The sequence below is a fragment of the Sprattus sprattus genome, assembly GCF_963457725.1.
Source record: "Sprattus sprattus genome assembly, chromosome: 17".
In the NCBI taxonomy this organism is placed as follows: Eukaryota; Metazoa; Chordata; class Actinopteri; order Clupeiformes; family Clupeidae; genus Sprattus; species Sprattus sprattus.
In genome coordinates, this window is record NC_137915.1 from 27,987,900 (window position 1) to 28,011,434 (window position 23,535).

The 23,535-nt window shown below is 44.5% G+C and overlaps 1 protein-coding gene across 1 annotated transcript in view; it reads left to right on the forward strand.

Annotated features, from left to right (window-relative positions):
- Nucleotides 1-23,535, forward strand: part of pard3aa (par-3 family cell polarity regulator alpha, a) — a 349,907-nt gene that overhangs the window by 248,294 nt on the left and 78,078 nt on the right. Inside the window, exon 21 of the mRNA XM_080855535.1 lies at nt 16,136-16,264. Coding sequence (XP_080711661.1) covers nt 16,136-16,264 — 129 coding nt within the window. The remainder of the gene's footprint in view (nt 1-16,135; nt 16,265-23,535) is intronic.

Genomic DNA, 23,535 nt, shown 5'->3' on the forward strand with positions numbered 1-23,535 from the left:
AGGGTATGATATGTCTTGCTGCTCAGTAGTGGACTGGAGGAGCAGTAGAGAATGGGCAGTAGAGTAGAGTGTGACTGGAGGGGCATTAGAGTATAGGGCAGTAGAGTTGAGTACAGTGTGACTGGAGGGGCAATAGAGTATAGGGCTGTAGAGTAGAGTAGAGTGTGACTGGAGGGGCAATAGAGTAAAGTGTGACTGGAGGGGCATTAGAGTATAGGGCAGTAGAGTAGAGTAGAGTGTGGCTGCAGGGGCATTAAAGTATAGGGCAGTAGCGTAGAGTGTGACTGGCTCATTAAGCTTATGATATATTAACTGGGCCACAGTAAAGAGGAGAGTAAGGGGTGTTTGTGCATGTTAATTTGTGTGTGTGTGTGTGGTTGTGTGTGTTTGTTTTCATTTGGGGGGTAACCCCACCCCGTATCACATTTTGTGTAAATCACATAGGGACCCCCTGCCCCCCTTTCCACTACATCCTTCCCCTCAGGAGAGGCCTCCGTAGGTCAAATGGTGCCCTTGGCCCTGCCTGCCAGAGTCTGCTCCTCAAGCCATGTCCCTCTCATCCCATTACATGAGTCCCCCCTCCCTCCCCAGTACCAGTCTGATGGCTGGCACACGCCACCCCGTCAACTGACTGGCAGCCTCAGAAAGACAGCTCCTCCCAGAGGGCCTCTGACGTGCCAGAGGGGGATGGAGACACAATGGAGGGTACCAGAGGGACGAGGCCATGGGTGAAAGAGGATGATCACGCATGCCCTTCATCTCCCACACATCTTATTTTTAGCAGTGGGGAGTGCGTGTAGGACCTGGCTGTGGTTGACGAAGGCAAGTGGTTAGCGTGCATATGCTAAGTTAATGTGTGTGTAGCGTGTGATTATTTATATATTTCCACTGCAAGCATTCTATGTGAAGAAGTGCTTCAGTGTGGATGGGCGAGCCCTGTAGCACATGTGGAGGAAGCTGCAGCTCCCTGTTCATTAGCACGCAATGTCACGTGCTGGGGCTTAGCTTTACACACACACACACACACACACACACACACAGATGAATAAACACACACGATCACAGACTTCCACCCACTGCAGTCGAACATAACATTTGTGCAGACAGACAACAATGGCAATGGATCGCTGCAATTTACAGCAATAAATGGGTAATAATTGAGTAATAATTTGTAATAATACTGTTTTAGTTATAGTCATGAAAGTCATGAAATAGCAACAAAATGATTAAAAAGCAATATTTTGGAGGAATACTGTAACTGACCGAAGGGCTAAACCATTATACCTTAAATATTTTTTGTGCACGCGGTTGGACATAGGAATATATGCAAGATGGATGCCAATTCTATCTCTGTGCTGTTGAAGGCCTTTAGCTAGACAAAGACTCCATAATGCCTCTTTAAAGTCAGTTGCCTCTTTAAGTCAGTCTTCTGGTGAATTTGCAAATAAATGTTGGAAGCACACATCATTCGGTGGTTCTCATCTGGACATGCTGACGGATGCATGAAATATCAAAAATAACAAATGTCAACCCAAACCTGTGGCCTGCAGTATTTGAGCAGGTCTGTGTTTGAATGGACACAGATGGTGTCTGAGGCCCGTGATGTAGTCATCGATATTAAGGCAAACAGCAGAGTTCAGCCTTGTACAGATGTAATCTCTCCCGCTCACCCTTTTCTCTGGGTCTGTCTTTATAAATAGCCCTCCTCGTCCCGGGGGTCTGTGCCATTGATCAGTGAGCGCCAGAGAGCGGGCACTGGAGGGGGCGCTGGAGCAGTCTGAGCAGAGAAGAGAAGAGCAGAGCAGAGTGTGTCCACCATATCAGCATTCCCATTATCCCTCTGCCAATCACCCCAGCCCCAGTGCACCATGGGGCCAAGCAGCTCGCTAGCCCCCGCACACCAGTGATAATGGAGGTAGACCAAGGCAACTAGGAGCTTTTTTTTTCATTTAAAAGTGGATTATTGAAGTTGATTCCATTAATTGTTGATATGTGGCCGCAACAAGAGGGCGTGAAGGCGTTGTCATTGTTATTTTGGTTGGGCTGAGTGCTTGAGATTAGATTATGTGCTGAGACTGCGTGACTTGGCGTATGTTAGGCAAGGCTCAGAACCTCTGGGGTGGGGTGGGGTGGGGGGGGGGGGGGGGTCGAGGGCTCTGTCCGGCATCCCCTTTGGTCACTCGATGCAAATCTGATGGGGCACCTCTGGATGGCCAGGCAGGGGTAATGCATTTAGGGAAGATTGCATGGTGCCGAGCCTGTGAGCCCCCTGGGCCCTCGAGCCCTGAGGACGACAGAGAGAGGGAATGAGGAAGTTCAGAGCTTAACCGAATCAGAAATCTAGTTGAAAAAGAAACGTGATCCACCATCACGATCAGTGCAGCAGGACACATTGAACAAGGCTCGGAATGTGGCTGAATTCCCTAAAGTGCCCTGGTATTTTAGTGGGAATTACGTGCAGCGGATTATTACGTTTACCAAGCCCCATCGTAGTTTACATTGCAGTGTGCGTGTGTATTGTGTGTATAACTGATTTTTTTTCTGAGTAGGTGATTTGATCACTATTAAACTGGGTCACAGTCATTTAGCGTTTGCATTTACTGTTGTTGGGTTCAATTGGGTTCAAAACAATGTTTTGTTCTGAACTAAACACCTTGTGTACACACTCCTGTGTGTGTGTGATGCATGCACCCTGTCACACACAGGTGTACACACTTTTCCATTCAGACTCGTGTCACACACACTGGTGTACACACTCCTGCACTCAGACCTGCACAGTGTCACACACAGGCCTGTAGAATTTAGAATTCTCTCAGCTTACAAAATTGCCACACGTTTATTGCAAAGCAAAGCAAGCGTGGCATTTCTACACCTGACATGTTCTGGACCCATGTGGACAGTGAGCGTGTTCTTTTACACCGCTGCAGTCAGTTGTGTGTGTGTGTGTGTGTGTGTGTGAGCCCCCAGCCCGACAGCCCAAAAGCCCAGTGTGGCAATTATGTTTCTGATCAGCAGACTCTTCTCCCCGACTTCACTTCCCCTTTGTAGTCAGGCTTTTGAGGTTGTCAAGCTCTTTTGATCAGCCCAAGCACAAACTCTATTCATCTTCATCATCCTCAGGAGAGAGAAATTGAACTAATGAAAGACACAAATCAATTGTCTCTCTTTTCTGTCTCACTCTGTTTCTGTCTCTCTTTTCTATCCGACTACGGTGAATCCAGTTTTGTTTGATGAGGAACTCAAAAGAAACTGCAGACAGCTACAGTTTAGACTTCATATTGAAATGGTCACCAATGTGACAGGCCAATATTTACTTCAGAAGTAACTCAAATAACACTCTCAAAATATAAACCGTAGAAAAATATTGAAATGACGTAGGTTAATATTACACTTCATTTTCATTTTGATCACCCGATTGACTGAGCATGAAAACAGACAAAAACAATGTAATGACTTGACCTGTCACATATAGAGAAAGATGAATGTTCTTTTTAACATAACAGAAATGATCTGTTTACTGGTTTATTCTGCGCGTGTTATTCTGCCCGTGTTATTGGAAAGGTAGTGTACAGAGAAAGCTATAACATTGGAAAACGTATACAAGTATTTGCAGACTCAATAATGGCAGCCACTGATGATCCATTCATTGTGTGGAGCAGTCACCCCATTTTTACAGGGAAACAGAGAGAAGGGGTGAAGAGAAAAAAGGAAGCAGACAGTTGTTATTATTTGATTTTGATTTCTTCCCTTATAAGCCCACTTAAAGATTTTCACCTCACCTACCCCCTCCCTTTCCTTTGCCTCTCTCTATCTCTTTTCTCTCTCTCTCTCTCTCTCTCTCTCTCTCTCTCTCTCTCTCTCTCTATATATATATATATATATATATATATATATCGTTCTGTTTGTTTGACTGCCTATCAGGGATGAAAAAAGAAGGTCTGAAATATCAGAGTGTAAACTGCAGACAGCACAGCCACTCATATCTTCCTTCTTTAACAGACACACACACACGCACGCACGCACGCACGCACGCACGCACGCACGCACGCACGCACGCACCATCTTGAACTTCAACAACTGATCCATTTTGGCAGTGTCAGTGGGCAGGAGAGTTATTTCTTACCTCTACTGACTAACAAGCTCAAGAGAGAGGCAAAGAGAGTATTAATATGTGCACTCCTCCTTCTCCTGCTCATCTCATCTCCATGTCCTTCTGCCTATCCTCCACTTCCTCCCCACCACCTCCTCCCACCACTGCTCCTCCTCCTCCTGCTCATCTCATCTCCATGTCCTTCTACCTATCCTCCAGTTCCTCCCCACCTCCTCCTCCAACCACTGCTCCTCCTTCTCCTGCTCATCTCATCTCCATGTCCTTCTGCCTATCCTCCACTTCCTCCCCACCACCTCCTCCCACCACTGCTCCTCCTCCTCCTGCTCATCTCATCTCCATGTCCTTCTACCTATCCTCCAGTTCCTCCCCACCTCCTCCTCCAACCACTGCTCCTCCTCCTCCTGCTCATCTCATCTCCATGTCCTTCTGCCTATCCTCCAGTTCCTCCCCACCTCCTCCCACCACTGCTCCTCCTCCTCCTGCTCATCTCATCTCCATGTCCTTCTGCCTATCCTCTAGTTCCTCCCCACCTCCTCCTCCAACCACTGCTCCTCCCGCCTGCTGCCCTTGAGAATCACTCTGGCAGACAGAAGGAGCTCTCTTGTCTCCCTCTGCTTTCTGTGAGTTTGTATATCACGGATCAAGGATTCAGGTATCTTTTCCCTTGATGCCTACAATGGGATTTGATGTGTGTGTGTGTGTGTGTGTGTGTGTGTGTGTGTGTGCGTGTGCGTGTGCGTGTGCGCATTGCTCTCTGTTGTCATGTTTGTGTGTCTGTGTGTGTCTGTGTGTGTGTCTGTCTGTCTGTCTGTCTGTCTGTCTGTCTGTCTGTCTGTCAGTCTGTCACTCTGTCAGTCTGTCTGGTTTTCTGTGTGTCTGTCTGTCTCTCTGTCTGTCGGTGTGTGTGTTAGTATGTAGTACGATTTTGCATGCATGTGTTTGTATTCCATAGCATGCTAATTATACTCCCTCTCCCTTTTCCAGAATGTCTGCATGTAACCAAGACATCAACACTGAAACATGTAACCCAGACATCAACACTGAAACATGTAACCCAGACATCAACACTGAAACATGTAACCCAGACATCAACACTGAAACATGTAACCCAGACATCAACACTGAAACATGTAACCCAGACATCAACACTGAAACATGTAACCCAGACATCAACACTGAAACATGTAACCCAGACATCAACACTGAAACATGTAACCCAGACATCAACACTGAAACATGTAACCCAGACATCAACACTGAAACATGTAACCCAGACATCAACACTGAAACATGTAACCCAGACATCAACACTGAAACATGTAACCCAGACATCAGCACTGAAACATGTAACCCAGACATCAACACTGAAACATGTAACCCAGACATCAGCACTCACACATGTAACCCAGACATCAGCACTCACACATGTAACCCAGACATCAGCACTGAAACATGTAACCCAGACATCAACACTGAAACATGTAACCCAGACATCAACACTGAAACATGTAACCCAGACATCAACACTGAAACATGTAACCCAGACATCAGCACTCACACATGTAACCCAGACATCAGCACTGAAACATGTAACCCAGACATCAGCACTCACACATGTAACCCAGACATCAACACTGAAACATGTAACCCAGACATCAACACTGAAACATGTAACCCAGACATCAGCACTCACACATGTAACCCAGACATCAGCACTCACACATGTAACCCAGACATCAGCACTCTGTAATATGGGTGCCCAATGAGTTGGCTCCTCACTGTGATCTTGTGTATATCGGAGGGTATATTTTTATTTTAGGAAGGTAATTTTGGTGGTCACTATGTGGATGTGTGCATGTTCTGATCTGTGTGAGTGTGAGAGAGACAGGGAAAAAGCACTAGTGATCAAACCCACCCCATTAAGTATGCAGGCTGTGTGTTCTGATCTGTGTGAGTGTGAGAGAGACAGTAGTGATCATTAAGTATGCAGGCTGTGTGTTCTGATCTGTGTGAGTGTGAGAGAGACAGTAGTGATCATTAAGTATGCAGGGTGTGCTGGCATATCTAGGTCACATCTTGTGGCACCTCGGCCCCCTGGGAGCCCCTCCCTTGCCATGTTCTCCATCTCTGTGTGGTGTGACAGGCAGCTCTGACTGCACCCTGCTCTGGCAGGAACGTTGGGGGGCAGGATTAGCACCATGGCCTGTCACTGTTTGTGTCTGATGTGCATTTTCTTATATTATATATATATTGTATTAAAGCCCAAAGTATCATGTCCTATTCCATTTCCAAATCTCATATTTGTCCTATGTTCTTCTGGGCTCTGTTCGTCTGGGATCAATCCTATTCTGGCACCGACTCTCCGATCATGTGTGTGTGTGTGTTTGTGCCCTGAATTTGCCGATGCACTTCCGTTATTGTTTGCAGGAGGCCAACATTGCTAACATTTGAGCGCTATGAAACCCATTTCTAAATGTACACTGTGTTATTTACATTGTAATGAGTCACTTCCATCACCCGACTTCAACGTTTTTTCCGCCCACATGGAGCTCTATGGACTCTTCCAGTGAATCCAACGAGGTGATTTATTAGAAACATTAAACGCAATCATGTTCTGCACTTTTTCTCCGTCTTTGGTGCAGATGTATGGCTTTGTGAAATATGGCGAGCTAGGCTCTAGCCGCTATTGCAACACCTTGCGTGTTAGCTTTGGGACATGGCAGCCAGTAAACAGCTGCTATATTTCACAGGCTAATTGGGCTGATGGTGATTTAGCAGTGAGGGGCCTCCCATACATCCCCTGGGGGATGGGGGGGCATCGCTTGGGTCGTGTGTCAGAAAGGGGTTTGCCCGTGGCCTCAGTCCTGTGGTTTTAGCATTACTGCTGCTGTTATCCACGGCTTAAAGTGAGAGTATCCAGTTAACTGGCCCCTTTGTCTAGGCGGTATATTCTATTCTTGTTCTTTGAATAAATCCAGACTCTTGAGCCATTTGATACTAGGTGTCATTGTGGACGTATTTGTTGGATAGGCCTGTTGTTTTACACTCTTCAGGTTTTCTGGGATACCACCTAGCTTCTGCCCCAGGCTCTTCACCTGTGGCCAGTCAAACAAAGCTCTTGCTTATTTGTTTTCAGTGAACAGCAAAGCAAACACATATATCCCATACTGTGCTCCATTTCTCAAAAGTTTTCCTTGATTTAAATAAACATACAAATATACATCTAGTTTGAGTAGCTGTGAGCAGGTCTATGCTTGGACCTTTACTGATCAGACTTTTAGTTAAGGATAAAATATTCCACCATGGAGGCACGGGCCAAATGGATGTTATGATCGGTAATCAGGACATAGGAGGCTGCGGAAAAAGGTTTATCATTCTCAGAATTGTAACGGTTTCCCTGGAAACCTGCTCGGTTCTTCAATCCATTAGAACATGTTGGCAAATTGCATAATTACTAAGGAGGAAAACATTAATGGTCATTTCATTTCCTCACTACCTAATACAAATCCACTCGGATGCAATGTTCTTTTTCAAGGTAATGTCCAAATGCACTGAAATGCACTGTTTCCAATGTTTGAGTGGTGCATAGTACACATTTAGGGAAAATAATAGACATTTAGGGAAAATAATAGTCATACACAATTTTATTTGAGTCATTTTGTGCTCTTCACATATGTACTATAAGTAGCGATCAATGCAGTGTTTATGGCATGGCGCCTAGAAGAGACAGTAAAAGATGATCTAAATAAATGTGATGCTGCTTCAGAAAAGAGAAGAAGAGAAACCCCTGATTTTACCTAAAACAGAATTATATGAGAAACCACTGACAACCTAAAACAGACTCATATGTATGAGAAACCCCTGTCTTAACCTAAAACAGACTTATATGTATAAGAAACCACTAACTTAACCTAAAACACACTTATACTGTATGTATAAGAAACCACTAACTTAACCTAAAACAGACTTATATGTATGAGAAAACCCTGACTTAACCTTAAACAGACTTATATGTATGAGAAACCACTGACTTAACCTAAAACAGACATTTTTGTATAAGAAACCACTGACTTAACCTAGGCTTTTATGTGTATTTGTTTCCTTTTAACACACATTTTGAAATAAATCTTATTTAAGTATGCAATGATTGTTGTAGAGCTAGGTTGTCACTGGCCTGTGAATGATGTACATAATAGCACTGTGTTTGGATGTTGAAGAGGCGAGAGGAGAGGTGTTATTGGAAGAAAGCAAAGGCAAACCATAATAACCGATTGTTTCCTCTCTCGCGAGGTGCATTGTTGTGACAAACGGCTGTCAAAGTGTCATTCAGAAAGAAACTCTGGGTGTGTTACTGGGTGAGGGGAGGGAGGGAGGGAGGGAGGGAGGGAGAAAAGGGGAGAAAGAAAGGGAGAGTGGGATTGATTCTCTACAGGACAACTGATCTTGCTGAAAGCCCTCCTGAGTAATTCCATGAATATATTCATCCAGGCTGAGATCCCAGCTGGAGGCCAGCACCACATCACCGTGGTGACCAGAAGGTCTCATTCACTCTTCATTCCTCATATTATTGGAGCAAACCAGGAAAAAGAGTGAGCCCGGGTGTCCGTCTGTCTGAGGCCGCTTTTATTTTATTTTTCTTACACACGCACGCACACACACACACACACACACACACACACACACACACACACACACACACACACACACACACACACACACACACACACACACACACACACACACACACACACACACACACACACACATACACACACACACACACACACACACACACACACACACACACACACACACACACACACACACACACACACACCTCCTGTCGGGAGCAATCAAATAGGAATAGGGTTGAGTGTATGAGGCCGACACAAACCGCCACTTGCTCTCCTGAGGTGATGCCGCGCTGCGTGTGTGAGGTTGCTACGGAGACACTAGGCGCGCGCACGTTTGTGTGTCTTTCTCTTTTTTTTTTTTTTTTTTTTTTTTAAAGGTTTGACAGTGAAAATGCTGACTGACGTTAGAAGCCCAGGATAATGAGATCCACAGGGACAGAGAGACGGGGGAGAAGTAATGGCTGTGTGGTTGGATATAACATAAGCTTGAACCCAACACTATTGTTCCCATACAGTAGGCTAGTCTGACCCAGAGCACTGCTGAGGTAGTATATAACATAAGGGTGAACCCAACACTATTGTGCCCATACAGTAGGCTAGTCTGACCCAGAGCACTGCTGAGGTAGTATATAACATAAGGGTGAACCCAACACTATTGTGCCCATACAGTAGGCTAGTCTGACCCAGAGCACTGCTGAGGTAGTATATAACATAAGGGTGAACCCAACACTATTGTTCCCATACAGTAGGCTAGTCTGACCCAGAGCACTGCTGAGGTAGTATATAACATAAGGGTGAACCCAACACTATTGTGCCCATACAGTAGTCTGACCCAGAGCACTGCTGAGGTAGTATATAACATAAGGGTGAACCCAACACTATTGTGCCCATACAGTAGTCTGACCCAGAGCACTGCTGAGGTAGTATGTGAAACTGGTGGCTATGGCAGTGGAAATCAAAATAGAGCTCAGGCTGGGCTCTGATAATGATGTTCCCACCAACACAGGGCTAACAGCAGACAGCTTGGAATCACTATCTTTCATTCTCTCCATCTCACCTAGTCTCCTACGCACTCAACTATCTCTCTCACTTTTTGTGTCACTCTTTTGTCCTCCTCAGTGATTCTCTCCCTTTCTTTTTGTGCCCCAGTCTCTCTTTATCCCGCCTGTTTCTTTCTCTTTGCCTTGGCCTCATTATGGTGGTGCTCCATCTATCTCTCTGTAGCTATGCTCTGAAGCTCTGAAGCTCTGCCTGCCCTCAGGTCCTCAGCCCTGGTAGTCAGCACCACGAGAGGCAGAGGACACATCCAACCATCTCTCTCTCTCCTACTAACAAGATGTTATTAAAATTACATGCTGCTTCCTGGGCCTGGCTTTAGGAGGCAGAAGAGGAGAGGGAGGGAGAGAGAGAGAGAGAGAGAGAGAGCTGTGGGGGGAGGATATAATTTAAAAAAAAAAAGATTTAATACCAACTCACTGTTTTGTAGTATTACAGAGAAAGCATATCTACCATAATGATGGTTATGGGTTATTTTCTCCCAACAGTGTGATGCATGGTATATTTTAATGTGATATACCTTAAACACAGATAGGACACAATATGTATTATTTTGTCAGGCACTACAAGGTCAAGATTTGTAATAACTTTCAAGGTCTGTGGAAGTGAAAATAACATTGACTTGTCTACTAAGATATTTCCACTCCATCTGAACAGATACGTCATTGCTATTTTCTCCTTCCATTCACATGAGCCAGTCCACTGCCATTCCTTTAACTTATCACATTAAACAGAGTAAACAACTCTCTAATTTCCAAGGTCACCTGCTCAATGTTTACTGCCATTGATTTGATTACCGTCTTACCTTAGTGGCCATTTTGCAGAAGAACAAAATAAGCCTGTCTCAATACTAAGAAGGGACACACACACCGACACACACCATATCAAAACACATGGTCTCCCATCAAAGCACTCTCCTATTTTAACCATTGTGAAACCTAATTGCTTTAATTGGCCGTTTGGATAATGGTACCGTTCTTCATTCCCAGTCAAAGCTTGACTTTGCTTTTTGGGTTTATTTTTTTGGCAACCAGACTGGTTGATGAAGTTCCCTGGCTAGCTCCTGTCTGTTGCTGTGCACTAATGTTAAGCATCCTGGAGCCATTCAGTGCATTACTAGGCTGTAAATCAATAAGGAAAATATATGATGGCATCAGATAGTCCACTGCACTGTTCCCACTGTTTGCATTGATATATGGTGATGTCAAATATTGAGTAGAGCGTGTACACCGGAGTGCTGCTTGTTAAATAAAGGAGGAAATATAGAGTACTGCCTGAGTTCAATAACAGGTCTTTATGGAGGCCCTCTCTGTCTGTTGAGCCAGTGATTTAGATGGAGGACAGGACTGCAGGATGGGCTGCAGAACAGGGGAAAGGGACTCTACATTCAAGCTTGAGAGTGACAGAGGCTATGAATCAAAATCAAACTGTACCCGAGTCAGTGCTTAAAATATGGTGTGAGTGTGCATTTGCTGAAAGCCAACTGCAAAATCGTAGTTTGGTTTATGGTGTTTGCGTATGTGAACTAGGCCATTACATCGTAATGCCTTGCGATAAGCTGTAAAATGTTGCTGTTTGACAGCTACAGTGTGACCTGCAATGAAAGTGATTGAGGAGATGGCCCGGTGTGACAGCAGAAACAGGCACGCACTGTAATGCGACGGGGCTCACTGGAACACGTCGTGGTGCATTAAAGTGCGATAGGCTCCTTTTCAACGGACACATCATTCACTCGAGGTGCCACTGCACTCTCCTCCTGCAATTCTGTAGTAAATATATAATTGTTTGTGTATGTGTGTTAGGGGTGCACGATTCAGAAAATGTCACGATTCGATTCGATACCGATTTTTAGGCTCACGATTCGATTAAAAATCGTGCTCATATCATGGAAAAGTGGATTGTCAGGCCTCTTATTTCAAAAACAATGAACCGTAACAGTTAGGTTACCAATAAAAGGTAAGCCTACTACTTCTGTGCTTTCAGCCAGCTGCCTGTTGACATTTTCAGACAACAGTGAAGCTCGCTTCTTTTGCACAACACAACTTTTATTGTTATTCAGAAGCTTTTTATCAACCATTTAGCCGTATAGCGCTCACCATCACTCAAACCGTAACGTTAGCCTACTACACAGTTTGCGAAGCCAAAAAGAACGTTAATCTTAGAAAAAAAAATACTAATCTTTTAATATGAATCGATTTTTGGAATTCTATGAATCGATTCTGAATCGGAAGCACTTGAATCGCGATACGAATGTGAATCGATTTTTTTGCACACCCCTAATGTGTGTATGTGTGTGGGGGGGGGGGGGCTTAAATGGAGAACATGTATTTTTGAAAGTTTGTTTTGTGTTCAGTTGAACTGTGCTGTGGCAGTTTAATTTGAGGTGTCCATTCACCTGTCCATGTTGGAGTCTTCTCTTTTAGGATGTGTTTACAATAAGGAACATTATGGTTAACTCTCCTCTCCTCCAGTCCCTCTCTCCTCTCTGTCTATCATGTGAGCTTGTGGTCTCTCTCAGGTGGTTTTGTTGTGTTGCCAGCAGGAGCTGTTATGTGTTCATTAGTCATAGCTGTCATTTTAGAGGCAGGGAGAGAGGTGCTTAGCAATGGGCCATTACTCTGGGCTTTCTCTCCCAGTCTTTTAAATGGGGATGCTGCTATGGGTGGAACAGGAGCTACGCTAGTTCTGTACAACCATCAGAACTGCACATGCCCTGATTAGCACATCAGCCAACTCCCGTCTGAAAAGACCATTAGACAAAGGCATTAGATCCAGACTTGTGCTTACTTGATGTCTTAGGGTACCTTTTTTTTACTAGGGATACTTTTGTTGTATCCTCATAATGAAGCATAGCATCCTACTGGTGGCCAAAAAAGGTCCTTTTATTTATTATTTGTAAAGATTTGTCCTGCATCTTTTTCTTTTTCCTGACTTGAATACATCTCTGCTGGAATGGCTAGATGTAAAAGTACTGGCACAAAGGATTTTGAGCTGTCCATCAGCGTGGCCTTTCCTCACTTCACAGTCAAGCCTTCTTTGTTACCTTAATTGAGTATTGGAGGCCAGTGGGGAGCCGTGGCCTGGCTTGTTAGCGGGGAGCTGGGGAGGTGTTTGGGACTCTTGTAAATAAGATAATCGCTTTAGGGAAAAGTCTGGTCACTCATGGGTAAGAATGTCCCTTTAGAGTAGAGTAGAGCAAGCCCTGGCCTAAATCAGTGCCTCAGTGACAGACATGCTCTGATGTAGCAGCAGTGTACATATGTGTGTGTGTACAGTACATGCACACACATTCAGACATGAATACACACCATCACAAGCATAGACTCTCCATGTGCTAATTCTAAGTGTCACCATTACAGATGTTGAAACTGGACTTGGGGCGTTATCAATGTATTAGATTGGAATGGCATAGGGGATTGGCCTAGACTTAGATCCACAATCGATGAAACTAGTCGGCAATCTTTAGGAGGTTTGATACCCCAAGAGGGGTCACAGTTCACCACACATTTAAAAAAAAACTCCATCCTATGTCTGTATTGGCAGTCTCCATTTTGTTAATGACAATTATCCTTAGTGCCTCAAGTGACACTGAGGTGAAAGTAGACATAGAAGTCAATGTCCTACAATGTCCTGTTTCTAAGCTAATCCCCCAAGTCAAACAAGCTGCAAAATTCCCATAAAATAAGATATGCTGTATTTATTTTATCACCAATCTGTATCCCCATGATGATTCCTTATGCTTATTGATGATGGCTTACTGAGAGAAATGTGTTTTTTTGTGAGGTGGTGAAAAGGAGGATATTTGTAATGGAAGTCCTTGAAGTGAGTTGGGGAAGGTGGTCGGCTGGGCACTGTGATAGATTTAGTGCTGGTATTATTAGCATCTGTGTGTGTGAGTATTATGCCTGGGCTGTGGCCATTTGTTGATGAATTAATCAGGTAATGTACAGTATACCTGGCACACAAGCCTCAGGTTAGGCACTGCTTTCTCTTTTCTCCTTGTCTGCTCTCTGTGAATACTCATCCCTCTTTCTCTCTCAATCTCTATCTCTGTCTCATTCTCTTACTCTTTCTCTTTCTCTCTCATTCTCTATCTCTGTCTCGTTCTCTCACTCTCTCTATCTCACTCTCTCGGTCTCACTCTCTTTCACTCTTTCTCACTCTCTCTATCTCTCTCTCACACTCTCACTCTCGCTCTCTCACTCTCTATCTCTGTCTCACGCTCTCACTCTCTCTGTCTCACTCTCTTTCACTCTTTCTCACTCTCTCTCTCTCTCACTCACTCACTCACTCACTCTCTCTATCTCTCTCTCTCTATCTGTCTCACTCTCTATCTGTCTCACTCTGTCATCCAAAATTCTTGTTTGCATGCCACATGCATGAGTGCAGGTAATGTAAGCCATTAAACAAGTGGGCACTTTTAATGTAAAATAAGGACAATTTGGAGAAATAACAGGCTCCTATTACATGATTATATTCAGCATGGCCGCCTTATGCCAACCTTGTCTGAGGTAATACAGGTTGTACAGAGGGGAGGGAGAGAAGACGTTTGTGTTCTCAAGGCAACACATCAGCCTTTGCCAGGAAAAAATGGAACAAATAAACCAAACAGTGGGGAGAAGAGTGTAATTTGGATAAAAGGCTGGACCTTCAAGCTGAAATACCACTGCCATTTTATATGCCTGAAATAGAAACAGGGAAGAGATTCTCATCCATTTTATTTATGGAGCACTTTTTCTGATCAATGGGGATTTTCATAATGAATATGAAGGTGTACGTCAGTAGAATGGCATCATGTAAAAGGTAAACAATCGATAACAGTCAGGCTGAATCCATGATTATGTTTATTGAATTCCTTCACTCTTGCATCTTAATGTAGATCTATACACATTCGCCAATTGCCTTATCTTAACAAAGAATAAGTCAGTCCTGTATTATTGTAAATCCACTGACTCTCACATTATGACAGACAGACAGACAGACAGACAGACAGACAGACAGACAGACAGACAGACAGACAGACAGACAGACAGACAGACAGACAGACAGACAGACACAGTAGTTGTCGCCCTCTACCATTCTCTCCTTCCTCCTGTGCACCAAGCTGTCCCAGTGCAGCAGCAGGATATGACCCCAGGAGGAAGTATTTAGGCATTACCACGTTACCCCCCACATTGCACTGCAGTCTACCCTCTTAGCCCCCCAGGCCTGCACTGAAAGCAGCTGGAGTCCTGAGAAGGCCATTTAATGCCATTCTCCCAGCACAACGTCTGCTGTCTGAGACCACCTCCTGGACCACAGCAGACCTGTGATTAACTATGGATTTCCACTTTTATCTGTGACGAGCTGGGGGGTAGCCATCATCCTGAGTTAACCTTTCTTCCTGTTTTCTTTCCCTCCTGCTCAGATGTGTATCCCTTATTTTCTGATATTGTGGACATAAACACTCACACACACACACCGACACACACACACTTACACACACACACACACACACACACACACATCCTTACCTCCCCTACATGTATATTCGTCAATAGTTGTGGAAACATATAATCAAAGCATTTGCAGTGACAGAAATAGTAAGTCTATGTAGAACAATTTTGCAGCAGCGTTGAAGAGAATTCTCATCTCTTTTCTCTTCCTTCTCTGTTCTCAGGATCTGCACTGACTGTCCATTATTTAAAGTTGTTCCTCTCTCTGACCTTACTTCATTGACACATTAAGACATAACCCTTGGCACATCCTCTTGCCCCCAAATCGAACATATCAGAGTGTCTGGTTAAAACTATAGCAAGCCACCTTATACTCTCCATGTCTGCCAGAGCTCGATTACTAAAACTCAAACCTGACTCTAAGACTCAAGCCTGACTTAATTACTTAGACTCAACCTTGACTCTTGGCCTCAAACCTAATTCTAGCTGTATTTAAACAGCAGTCAGTGGAAATAAGGTGATTTTACAGAGCGTGAAATAAGTTCATGTTGGAGATGCTGCATAATAAGTGTGTTCTCATAAAATATATATTTTGTCAGTGTATTGCACAAAAGTTTCCAATGCATTCTTATTTTGGTAAGTTTACTTAGCAGCTGATACATTTAAAAGAATCTGAAGTCATCACACCTGTTTAGACGAGCAGGGGAACATGCGGCAGGAGCTGACAGTTTCATTTCCTGCTGGGATTTCCAGCGAGCCACATGAGGAGGAAGAACTGGCTGATAATAACGGCTCAGTAATAACAGAGCGCTTTTGGTGCCAGGCTCCGCTGTCTTCCAGCCTGCACCTCAGCTCAAACTGGTCTCACATTCAAGTCCCTCCATCCTTTATCTCCACAGGTTTGGCAAGCACAGAAAAGATGAGAAGCTTGGAGACAGGATGGAGCGGAAGGAGTCTAGTAGATCCAAGATGGAGGACACGCAGGTCTCGGAGGAGGAGACCATGCGAATGCAGTTAGAGCGGGAAAGGTGAGCTGGTGCCATAGAACCACTTCATAGTTCATTCCATTTCTCTCCTCTCTTCTCTTCTCTTCAGTTTTCTTTTCGCTTCTCTTCTCTTCTCTTCCCCTGGTTTGCTTCGCTCGGAGCCCTGTAAAATGTATAAAAAAGCCTTGCAATTAAGTAGAATGCCAGTGCCTGGAAAATGAGCTAACTGCTTAATTAACTAAATGGTATTGGGGGAGGCGAAATTCTGGGAAAGCATTTTGAATGTCAGGAGTAAACCACCAGGCTTGGTTTTATATATACAACAATGCATTAAATTGGTCATTTATGGATTGTTACTTTTTTGGGGCTTCAGATATAAATCGCTAATGGCCGTGATTCTGCTGTGTATGTGGCTGATGAAATTAGGCCTTTTTAGACACTTTTGCAAAATGCTCACATTGTTAATTTGCTGTGTACACTGTTTCCTTTCTCTGCCTCTTCCAGAATATACTGTAGTACTTCTGACTTATTACATTTTTTTCTCATTTTCAGTTCAAATATGTCCAATCCCATTTTAATTTGGCTGTTCCTGTGAGACATTATTAAACACGCCACATATGCTGAGAGGGGCTGGTCGTGGCCATTGGTCCACAAAGAGGCAAATTAACTGGGTTACGAAGCCTCTGTTTGGTAATTGAGAACGAATGAAAAGCTCCAATAGCAGTAATGGCGACCCGTGGCAGAGAGATTGTCACCCTGGCGATGGTTTCAGGGCCAGCTCAATAGAACATCTGCACCTCCATTTCCAAACCAAGCAGCATATCTTGACTGCAACTCAGGCTAGGCTAACACACACTGGCAGCCTCTTTCTGGCCTGTAGCCCAGCAAATTATCATGGCACCCCACTGCACCCCACCACAGTCCTCCCTAGCACCCACCCCTCCACCCTTCCACCCCCCACCTCCCAAGGGGAAGCCTCCAGCCGCTGCAGCTCCAGCTGTCCTTTGTGCCACTCCCTGTAGCTCATATTGAGTGTGGCAGTGGAGAAACAACGGAGCGTGTTTGGCATGGACTCCTCACACATATACACAGCCCTAGCATGCAACCTCCGTGTATCTAAGCTGTATTTGTCTGGGCTCAGTCTTGCATAGAAATCTCATTCTCTGTTTCACTTACTCCTACTCTCCATTTTCTTTTTCTATTCAGTGAAACCTTGCTTTTTTGCATTTCAAATGAAAACAATCTCCCTTTTTTTATTTATTCTTTTTTTTTGCTCCGAGACTGCCATCATTCAACCGTGGCCTGTGGTTAATGGAAAGGGATCCTGGGGGGCTTGCTCCTCCGGTGATAATAAACCAGTCTGCCCACGGGTGATAATGACATAGCACACTGCTAACAGGAACAAACTCACAACACACCACACCCACAAGCTCACATTTCAATAACAAAACCGTCTTACTCCAAGCATTTCAGAGAGCACATATCCCTAAGCATCCCCTCACCCTATGGTGCAGCATCCTCTCAGCTGCTACAATGGTACAACTTGGTTCTTTTTAGCAAGGGCTTTATTCCCATTGCCATTTCAGCTTCCAATGCTAAATTTGCTTACTTTGTGTATGGATGTGTGCACAACATGCTGTAGCATTGTATTCTCATATTTCTGATATGATGAAGGTACACTTTAATTACTCTGGTAATGTATTACGCACCTGGAGCATTGCTCTCTTGTTAAGTATTATTATAATAATAATTGTTATTATATTGTCAAAGAGAATTACTCACTCAAGGTTGCCTTTTAGAGGTAGACAATTGGGTGGTGGTATTCCAGGTAGTTGACTCTCATTATGCGCCCGTTTCAGCTTAAGGCGTGTTACACTGTGATCAACGACAGCCGGCCAGAGTGGCTTGACCGTCTCTGTAGGGTTATCAGATTTATGAACGAGATTCACATCTCTCAGCCATCCGTCCAGTCCCCTTGCAAAGGACGTTCTGAGGTAAGGATGGGCTGTGGCCAAACTCCCTGCCCCTTGCAACTTAGGGAGTCGTTAATTCACACGGACATCCTGACAGGTGCTTTTAGCATTTAGAAAGAGGAGTCACACAAAAGGTTAGCAGCGAATTAATTATTTTAACCTCACCATCATTACCCTGTTCTATTTCTGGAATCTCTCTCTCTCTCTCTCTCTCTCTCTCTTTTCAAGGCAAGGTTGTGCTAGGTTGTGTTTTATTCCTAGGCTTAAGATGTTTACGAAACCCATGATATTGCTCAGAGACCTGGTTTAGTGCTTTGGATAAAATTCTTTGCTTATAACTTTACATTTACCCAACAGAGGCACTGAAATATCTTTTTTTGTCAAGGTACCCCAGATTAGGCTAAATTAATGATTCAGCAAAGATTAAAATAAATTAAAATAAAATAATGAATTCCATAATTAATAAAAGTAATAAAAGCCTGTCTAGCTTCCTGCCTATCTAGGTCTTGTCCACTTATTGCTGAAGCCCACCCTGCCTGTGTACTAGCTCAGTCACCAGGGGCTGGTCAAGAGTTTTTTTATCTGTTTACTGTCTTTTTTTGTCTAGTGTTTTGTAAGTGGCTTTGGGTGAAAGCGTCTGCTAAAGACCTTAACTCTGACTATAGAACTATACATTCCTAACCCCTGGGTGAGCGTGATGAAGTGTCGTCATCAGGGCCTTTGTTTAGACATAATCTGGCAAATTGTAAGCAGCTGCTAGCCTGCCGACTATGCTGGTCCTTCATCCTGCCCTCATCAAAGTCATCATTCAGAACTAACACACCCCACGCTCTCTAAATCACACGCACACACACACGTTCATTCACACATAGACACACACACGTCACGTACACATAGACTTGTACCCACACACACACACACACACACACACACACACACACACACACACACACACACACGTTCATTCACACATAGGCACACACACACACACACACACAGACCTGTACCGACCCACACACACACACACACACATATACACATTTGTCATTCCAAGGCTTGTTTACTCCAGCGGATGGGCACAACCCTCCTGTGGGCCTGGTGGAGCTTGACTGAAGGGGACCACCATGGCAAGCCTCCATTTGGTGACTCATGTTGGGCCACACTGGTTGTGGTAGGGAGAGGGACACAAAGCAGGGCCTAGCACTCCACATCAATCATCCTAAGAGCCGAGCAGAGCAGAGAAGAGAAGGCACAACCAGGTCATTCTGCACTGATGTCCTCTCTTCGTGTGGCTGTTGTCTAAGTAACTGTTCTCATTTGGATGAAAACGATTAATCCTAAAAACCTGTGGCCAAAGAAGTTCATACAAATGACCTGATGGATAATAAAATGGTCATTTTTTATAAGTCACAGCCACAGTTTTCTGTCTTGCTGCTAAAGCACAAAACATGCACTTCTCAATTTCAGTGTCTCACACAGTTGGCAGTGCTGCCATTTGTCTTTGTCACGTCTTCTAGGACTGTGTCTGAAGTCATTGCCTTCCATCACCACTGTCTCGTCCTAGTGCTTCCTTCCTGCTTATCTAGGTCTTGGCCACTTAGTGCTCAAGTCCTCACTGTCTGTGTACTAGCTCAGTCAGCAGAGGTTTGTCAAGAGTGTTTCCTCTGCAAAGAGCACTGTCCATACCAACAGAACAAAGAGACAGGCGGACATGTGGAAGTCTTCTCTGAGAAACACAATTGTACACATCAAGAGAAGAATAAATGCCTGTGCTAAGTGCCTGTGCTTTTGTGTTGCCTGCCTGGTATCTTGTCACACAGTGATGGCACACATGGCTGCCGCTCCCTATCATGCTTTTTATTTCTAAATCTTCCCCAGTCCACCTTCCACATCTCTCTTCTCAGCCTTAATTCTCCAGCCACCCCTTTGTCACATCTCTGTACTGTCAGGAGGGAGCAATTAGCATAGGGAGTTCAAAGGGAGATCTGACAAACTGATTGCCGGCTTAATTATATTTGTAATTATATTGATCGTCCTCTAGAAGCTAAATGTGATTATCAGGGCCCTCCGATTTAGCCAATTATTTGGCCTGATGAAATTTCATGTGCTGGAACAAAGTTTCAACACAGGGGCCATTGTCTCAGTGTAGGAGTGCGCCTGGAACCCCCCCATCACACACTGGGCCTCTCAAGAACCTCCCTATCACACGCTGGGCGTCTCAAGAACCTCCCTATCACACACTGGGCTTCTAAAGAACCTCCCCATCACACACTGGGCCTCTCAAGAACCTCCCTATCACACGCTGGGCGTCTCAAGAACCTCCCCATCACACACTGGGCTTCTCAAGAACCTCCCCATCACACACTGGGCTTCTCAAGAACCTGCCATTCACACACTGGGCTTCTCAAGAACCTCCCCATCACACACTGGGCTTCTCAAGAACCTGCCATTCACACACTGGGCTTCTAAAGAACCTCCCCATCACACACTGGGCTTCTCAAGAACCTGCCATTCACACACTGGGCTTCTCAAGAACCTCCCCATCACACACTGGGCTTCTCAAGAACCTGCCATTCACACACTGGGCTTCTAAAGAACCTCCCCATCACACACTGGGCTTCTCAAGAACCTGCCATTCACACACTGGGCTTCTAAAGAACCTCCCCATCACACACTGGGCTTCTCAAGAACCTGCCATTCACACACTGGGCTTCTAAAGAACCTCCCCATCACACACTGGGCTTCTCAAGAACCTGCCATTCACACACTGGGCTTCTAAAGAACCTCCCCATCACACACTGGGCTTCTAAAGAACCTTTGGGTCCCTTTACCTCACAGAGTGTGCTGTGTCAACAAGAAATACACTGTGCGATATATGGGTTTCTACTCTTAGCAATGGGAATGGAAGTTTATCATTGAGAGCCTGGGAAAGTCTTTGCGTACATGGAAAAGGTTAATGTTAATGGACGGATAATCAATTTATTGTTCACCAATAATGCTTGCTGAGCTCTACCATGTCTACTGAAACACAGCTATGCTTAAAGAATAATCTTAAGCAATCATTGTTCTAACCCTCCTTTTTTTTGTTTACTTTGGGCTGTTTTATGTTATGACGCTTTTTTTCAGTCATTGGGATGATAGCACTTCCATCCAGTAACATGAGGTTATACCTAGGCCATAAATCAAACTTGAGATGTGTGAACCTGGTGTGCATCTCCAAACAGACAGACTGATCTCAGTTCAGTCAAACTTGAGAAGTGTGAACCTAAAGTGCATCGCTTCACAGACAGACTGATCTCAGTTCAGTCAAACTTGAGAAGTGTGAACCTAAAGTTCATCGCTTCACAGACAGACTGATCTCAGTTCAGTCAAACTTGAGAAGTGTGAACCTAAAGCGCATCACCACACAGACATAATGTTTATCTCAGCTCAGTCTGCAGATAGAAGTCTGGACCACTTTGAAGCTGCTTGCCTCTTTGATTTGGTCTCATCCTGTTCGGAGTGAATTAAACATCATCAACCATACGGAGAGGGGAGTACTTTGGCGTCATCTGTCCGCAATTAGAGCATGCCAGCCTGATAAGCAGTTAGATTTATGTAGTGTGGAGAGGAAGGACCGGAGGCTCAGCTGCAAAGAGGTGACAGGGTGAGATCAACACTTTCCTCATGCTAACGGCTTTTCAACTCAATTTTAACGACATTGCAGAGAGAAGAGACGGAAAAGTACTGAATTGTTTACCATTTTTTAGATCCATTTTTAATTTATTTCTGTCACTGGAGTCCTAGTGAGACAGTTTGTGAGCATGTGCGTGTGTGTGTGTGTGACTGCATGACTTCACTAAACTCCAAAGGGTCGATCCTTATCTTCACTGAGAATGTGTTATGACTACTATCTGACCACAGGTGACATATGCACTTGTCCAATAAGGGAGTCAAATGTTTGGCCTGCATTTCACCTCTGTCCTCCAGCGGACAGTAGATAAGAAATGATATCAGAACTATTTGGACTAGAGAAAGGGAGCTTTTTAAGTGATATGTTTGAACAAGGATTTGCAAGTTGCTTATGTGGTTGTGTTGAAGGAGAAGACGAGGAAGCAGACATCAAGGTCCACCGAAAGCAGGCCTTTGTTTCTCTTTGTTGTCCTGTTACCTAGAAACAGCAGCCGACTGACCCTGTTTCAAACACACTGCCAGGTTGCCATAGTGACCTCTGGCCCCAAACCCAGGGATGCAGATGAGAACGTATAAGATAATTAGCATCTTTATCTCTCTCTTTTTCTCTCGCTCTATCGCTTTCTCTGTATCTATCCTTTTATCTCTCTATCTCCATCTATCTCACCATCTAATTTTTTCCTTCACCTTTCCTTGCTTTACTGTCTCACTGACTCCTTATTTTTAATTGTACTCCCGCTGCCCTCTCCTCAGTGATCTCCTCTTTCTCTGTCTCTCCTCCTCTCTTTCTCTGTCCCTCCTCCTCTCTTTCTCTGTCTCTCCTCCTCTCTTTCTCTACTAAGTTACACATGTGTATCTCAATCTCACGTATAAGAACATGGTTAGCTATGCTTTACTAAGTTTGGAATAAAAAGTCACTGACAGGGATTTTTCATATTTTCTTTTGTGATATCAAATCTCAGCAAAGGTTTGTTGCCCATTGTCCGTATCAACATTTAGAAACACTCTGTCTCTCTCCCTTTCGCTCTCCCCTTATGTTTTCTCCACCACTTTTAAGCTTCACTTGATTCTCATTTGATTCTAATTGTAGTCTGGCAGTCTCTTTAGCTGTGATCTTAGTGTGATTCTGATTCTGTGCCATTGCAGATGGTGAGGTGAGGGACTTCTCCGGCGTGTTTTGTTAGGGGTCATGAGTTTCTGTAAATGTGTTTTCTTTCTGTCTTCTTCTGTGTACTAGCTGCAAACTGAGTCATCAATTATGTGGTAGAGGCAAGGCAGGAGGAATGTGGTCCTAATCACCACGGTGATGCCTAGCTGCCTAGCTGTGACAAACACATACTCACATGCACACACGCTCAGAACAATGAAGCCAAATCTGGTGATAGTTCACAGTCTTTGTGCCAAAGAGCAGCTCTGGTGTAACAGTAGCTGGGTGTGTGTGTGTGTGTGTGTGTGTGCGTCTGTGTGCGTGTGCACATGTGTGAGTGTGTGATTGTGTGTGTGGGTGTGTGTGTGTGTGTGTGTGTGTGTGTGTGTGTGTGAGCGCATGTGTGAGCGCGCATGCGTGCACATGTGTGGTGTGAGTGTGTCGTGTGAGTGTGTCAAGGGTGTGTGTGTGTGTGTGTGTGCGTGTGTGTGAGGGAGAAACACTCTTAGCCAGTAAGAGGG